General features: G+C 38.3%; 1 protein-coding gene across 2 annotated transcripts in view; it reads left to right on the top strand.

The window, feature by feature from the left end:
* Positions 1–3,959, top strand: part of LOC108265831 (alpha-2-macroglobulin-like protein 1) — a 23,502-nt gene extending 19,543 nt beyond the window's left edge. For both annotated transcript variants that reach the window (XM_017468572.3, XM_053680048.1), the window contains exons 29-35: positions 928–1,121; positions 1,636–1,851; positions 1,975–2,093; positions 2,933–3,041; positions 3,219–3,284; positions 3,378–3,483; positions 3,625–3,959. In XM_017468572.3, the coding sequence (XP_017324061.1) occupies positions 928–1,121; positions 1,636–1,851; positions 1,975–2,093; positions 2,933–3,041; positions 3,219–3,284; positions 3,378–3,483; positions 3,625–3,671 (857 nt within the window). In that variant the 3' untranslated portion in view covers positions 3,672–3,959. The remainder of the gene's footprint in view (positions 1–927; positions 1,122–1,635; positions 1,852–1,974; positions 2,094–2,932; positions 3,042–3,218; positions 3,285–3,377; positions 3,484–3,624) is intronic.
* The last annotated feature ends 1,570 nt before the right edge of the window (positions 3,960–5,529 follow it).

Consider the following 5,529-nt stretch of genomic DNA (forward strand, 5'->3'; position numbering starts at 1 on the left):
GAAGTGCTCTCAGTGCTTATGGTACTGGTTGGTATTTTTTGATGATTCATTTACACTAAAGAACATGACCGTGTTAGGCATTTTGTTGTTGTGTTTGTTGTTGGTGTTGAAAAATAATAGACGATATGCGTGGTATTTGAAGTTTTGTTGGTGTTCGCATTTGTTACAGATTGCCAGTGTTTGCTGGAGAATTGTGTTTTTCAGTGATCATAGCGTTGGTTGGTATTTGTTAGTGAATATTTTATGGTTGTGTACAGGTGGCATTTTGTTTAGTTTTTTGTTGATGGATTGTTGTTGGTGATTGATGATGAATGTTATCGTTTGTTGGAGAGATTGATTGTAATGAACTTGCGTTGGTGTTGTTTGGTAGGGAATATGGGTGCTGTTTGGAGTTTCATTCGTGTTTGCTGGAGGATTTTTGCTGTGTATATATGTGTAGTAATAGTGACTGTTGGTATTTCAGAGTTTTGGTGTTTGTTGTTGCCTAAGGGTGAATGATGGTTTTTGGTTGAAGTGTATAGAAAATGTCAGAAAATGTTGTTTTAGACAGAGAATGTTGGAGTCTAATGGAAATTATTTGGGGGAAGGGATTGAGTTGATTGAGTTTGTATTTGTTGGTGTTTTATAGGAGAATGTCAGTGATTGAACAATATTCTTTAGTGTTGGTTAGTGTTTGTTTGTAAATGTTATTCAGAATTTATTTTTCACACCAAACTGTTGAGGCCCCCGGGCACTCCGGGGCCACAGCCCCCACTTTGAAAACCACTGCTGTATGTAGTTTGTTAGTGTTTGTAGTGGAATCTCTATTTGGTGACGTGTAATAGTGATGCTGTTTAGGGAAATGTTGAAATTTCTGAGTTTTGGTGTTGGGCTTTTGATGGAAATGATTTTATATTGCAAGGGTTATTTCTCTAATATCTCCCTCAGGAGGCAGAAGGTACTGGAGCAGAGTGAATGATGGGTCTGTGACGGACTCTTTGGAGGTGGAGATGACCTCGTATGTGCTTCTGGCTCTGATGTCTGGACCCCAGCTGTCCGGGTTCGGTCTGGGTTACAGCAGTAGCATCGTCCAGTGGCTTTCTCAGCAGCAGAACGCCTTCGGGGGCTTCGCTTCTACACAGGTACAAACCTTCAACACCTTACATCTTACTAAACAAATCAAGCACCTAAACAGGTCGCTCAGTTATAAGATTGTTGTCATGGTGACATCTCACACTGTTCTAAGAACTTTTCTATATCAGATTTTCATGGTAGTCTAAATGTGTAAGTCCAGAACTGCCAACGCAAAGCGTAAATATATTCATAACCTAAGGTTTTATTTATTTATGATTGTTGTCATGGTTACGGTTCAACATTGTAACACAGTATTGTGGGCTGTGATTTAGAACTGTGATTATACAGTATATTTGGCTGTTCTTGTTAGGGTCCTAATATAAGAAAATGGGGGTAAAAGCATTACTGTCTGTTACTTGATCAGACTTAGATTATACTTTTGTGTAAAATTTTGTGTATATTTACCAAGGGTGCCAATATCAGTGAAGGGCACTATATATATATATATATATATATATATATATATATATATATATATATATATATATATATATATTTATATACTCTCTTCCATCCATGCAGGACACTGTCGTGGCTCTCCAGGCTCTGGCGAAATACAGTCTCGCCACCTACAGTCCAGCAGGAGGTGTTACTGTTACTATAACATCACCATCATGGGTGATTACCTCGTTTACCATCAATCAGAGTAACAGGCTGCAGTATCAGGAGAGTCAGCTGGAGGTAGTTGATGGAGATTATAACGTCACAGCAGAAGGGAAAGGCTGTGTGTACGTGCAGGTCTGTACATCACCATTTCCCACTTTACTTACTCACCTCCACTCCTTTATTAATTAAGCAGGCTCTCAGAGGGTCAGTTTGGGTAGATGGGTTGTGCTAATAGTGTGTTTTTTTCCATTCTAGTTCACTTTGCGCTACAACATCCCTCCTCCTCCTGACCGTTCTTCATTCATCGTCGCGGCCTCAGCGTCTGGAAACTGCAGGGTCCCAAAGCCATCTCTGGAAGTGACCGTTACTGTCATGTGAGTTGTACTGAAACTCCATGCAATAGACTGTGTTATTGGTTAAATGCACAAAATTTCATTACCTTAAGACAAAATAAAGAAGGCAAAGGTGCAATTGAATTATCTTTCCTGGTGCATCAATTAAAAAGATTGTCTAGTTGTTAAAGTATTATTAATGTAATTATAATGTAATGATTATTACTCAGTAACCTGTGCTCAGTGGAGTGACACAGATTTGGTGAAAAAACATGTTCAGATATAACTGCGCAGATAAAATGTGTCTCACAGTCAGGACTTATTAATAATTAATGACACGTTAGTGCGATAACGCAAAGTTACTGTTATCGCCCTAAAGTTGATTATTTTCCTATAACAGCACGACACGAAGTGGTTTATCGTTGTTAACTGTTAACTGTTTTCTTTTTAATTAAAAGAATGACGTCAGTTTACATTGACATAAACTGGGATAGAAAGTTAATCACCACCATCTGACCAATCAGATTAAAGAATTCAACAGCGCTGTGGTGATTATAAACAACAGTCATATAGAATTGTCATATAGAAAAAACGACCGTAAGATTTATCAAAGTATTTATAATAAAGCATGTTAATGGTATAAACTTTGTGAATGCAATATTTATTTTATACAACAGTTCTCTAAGCATGAAATTAATACCAAATGCGTGACATTTCAGAAACAATACCAGCAAACGTTTTGTTTACTTTTACTCCACTGGTAAAAATTGGAACAGGTAATTGATTGTGTAGAATATCTTTTCATCACTTATGAAGAAATCAGAGAAGATGAGTGATTAATCTCTCATTAATGTGAGTAATTAATGATCTTTTAATTTCAGGTATAACGGTAAACGACCGACGACCAACATGGTGGTCATCGAGGTCAGGCCTCTGTCTGGATTCACGGCGGACAAGACGTCTGTGACGCTGTCGAACGCCAATCCTAACGTAACGTAGACCTTTAATAATTAGTGAAAAGCATGCTTACGGAAATAAATGTTTATCGTACACTTATTCAGCAACGTTTTTGAGCCACGGTGACAGAATAATGATACTCAGATTCATATATCATCTAGCTAAATCAGGTTTTTTTTTTTATTCTCGTGTTCGGTTTTGTTTTTCCAGTCGACTGACGGAATTGTGAAACGTGTGGATGAAATAGAGGGCAACGTTATCATCTATCTGGATGGAGTAAGAACACATCACTGTATAGTGTACTGGGATTTTGAACGTGTTGAACACAACAGGATGATTCATTTCGCTTAATATCTCTGTCTGTTTCAGCTGACAAAGGGAATTGAAAAAGAGTACACCCTGACGATCGTGCAGGACGATCTAGTGGAGAACCTGCAACCAGGGATTGTGAAGGTTTACGACTACTACGAGATCGGTACGTGTCGAATTTGTTCATCCCGTATACATTTAGCTGTTCAATGCAGTTACACACAGAGCTCACACTGTATCTGTGGTTTGTTCTGTGTGAGAATGCATGAACTGGAGAATGATTTCTGGCTTTTTTCTCCTTCTGTAGGTGATTTGGCTGTAATTGACTACCCCTCACCGTGTCTCGTTCAGTGAGAGTTTGATCATGAGCTGAGAGAGCACAGCCGTTTTTTCTGCCTATTTTACAGTTATCAACAAATTTCTTCAAAACTTAAGCAACTACTGAATAATAAATATAGCATGCTGGTTTTTGTCCTTTCTGATTTCTTGTCCTTTTTGTGCCTATTTCTTTCCAGTATATTGTACTGGAATTCATTAATAGATGTAATGCCACTCCTTAAGACAATTTTTATGATCATTTAAAATTTTGATTCATAGAGTTGTTGATTGAAAGTCTAATAAATATGCTTAAAAAAACCCTAATCCTGCTTCTTATCTGTGATTTTATTTATTTATTTATCTTCCTTTAGGCCCCGTAACATTGTAGAGCACGTTGATCGTCTGTACACTAAAACCTGTGTATTTATTTATTTATTTATTTATTTTTGGTCTTTAATTTATTTATTCATTTTCATTTGGTTCATTTACATGCGATTCATTTCATGAGATTCATTTTCAAGTGATTCATGTTAAGTGATACATTTTTATGAGATTCATTTACGTATGACTCATTTACATGTGATTCATTTAGTAATTTGCTTCTCTTTAAATCCACTTTTAGACTGTGATATTACAAAGGTCTTTCCAGATTAATACTTGCTACACTGTATGAGATAACCGCAGTAAAATTGCCTGAATTCTATAATATAATTTGTTCACCACGTTAGGTTTAAATCCTCTAAAAACAGATTCACAATTAAATAACATTACATCCTTCAAAGCATTGGCATGTTCTGCTCACACTCACAATCCTCCAAACTCAAACCCACACTCAAAGTCTCCATAAACAAATGAGACAGCAGTGTATCCTACAGAAACCGAACGCTGTCCACAATGTGAAAACAACTCGGAGAGTAAGCTGAACTGACCAACAAAATTACCAAGTCTGAAAAACAGTCTGCACACAATAATAAATATAATGTCCTTACCTTTTAAAGACAAACAAATAATATAACAGTGTAACACGTAAAGCCGAGGAGATAACACTAATGAAATTAAATAAACTGAAACTCTAACCCGGTCAGAGCATCAAAACAGAGAAGCACATTAATACAGAAGTAGATTTAAGAGAAGTGAGTCCACAAAATCTAGCTGGAGTAATGCAAAGGCAATATCTTCAATAAAAATCTGAATTCTGTAGAGCTGGAAGGCCGAGTGCAAAAAATAAAAATAAAAGAAGAGCGAAAAAGACTCCGCTGTGTAGGTGATGCAGTTCAACCCGATATCAAGAGTTTAGCATAGTCTCCTGCTTCCGCCGCTGAAATAAAGTCCTTCTGAACACCATTTTATGTAATGCGAAACCGAGCTGGGTGAAGTATTCCATAGCGAGCGCCCTCAATACCACGAAGTTGATGCCGAACCTCGTTAAATGCGACCCAGGCCCGGGCGGTCTTGGCTGTGGAGTCAGGGAAAACGGAGATGGTCAAATCCCTCACTTTAATCCGCTGGAGCTCTCTCGCACGGCATAAAATGTCAACACAGTCACTGTAATAGTGGAATCTGCAATAGCTCGTGGTCGTTCACCAGGCTTGGGCTTCAGCTGAAGGGTCCGGTGGGACCGGTCCAAAACCGGCTCCTTCTCCAGACCAAACGCTTCTTTTAACAAGGCCGCTACAGCAGCAGTTGTTCATGTGTCAGTGCCCTCTGGAACTCCCACTATCCTAACGTTATTGCGCCATGACCTCGACTCCAAATCCTCACGTTTATTCTATAATTGAGTCATGGTCGCAGTGAGAGACTCGATAGTAGTCTTCATATGAACTATGTCATCGGTGCAACCGGGGAGAGCATGCTCCATTTCCACAACAGTACCTTTCAGTGGTGACATGGTAGC

This window comes from Ictalurus punctatus, chromosome 5 (assembly GCF_001660625.3).
Source record: "Ictalurus punctatus breed USDA103 chromosome 5, Coco_2.0, whole genome shotgun sequence".
Classification (NCBI taxonomy): Eukaryota; Metazoa; Chordata; class Actinopteri; order Siluriformes; family Ictaluridae; genus Ictalurus; species Ictalurus punctatus.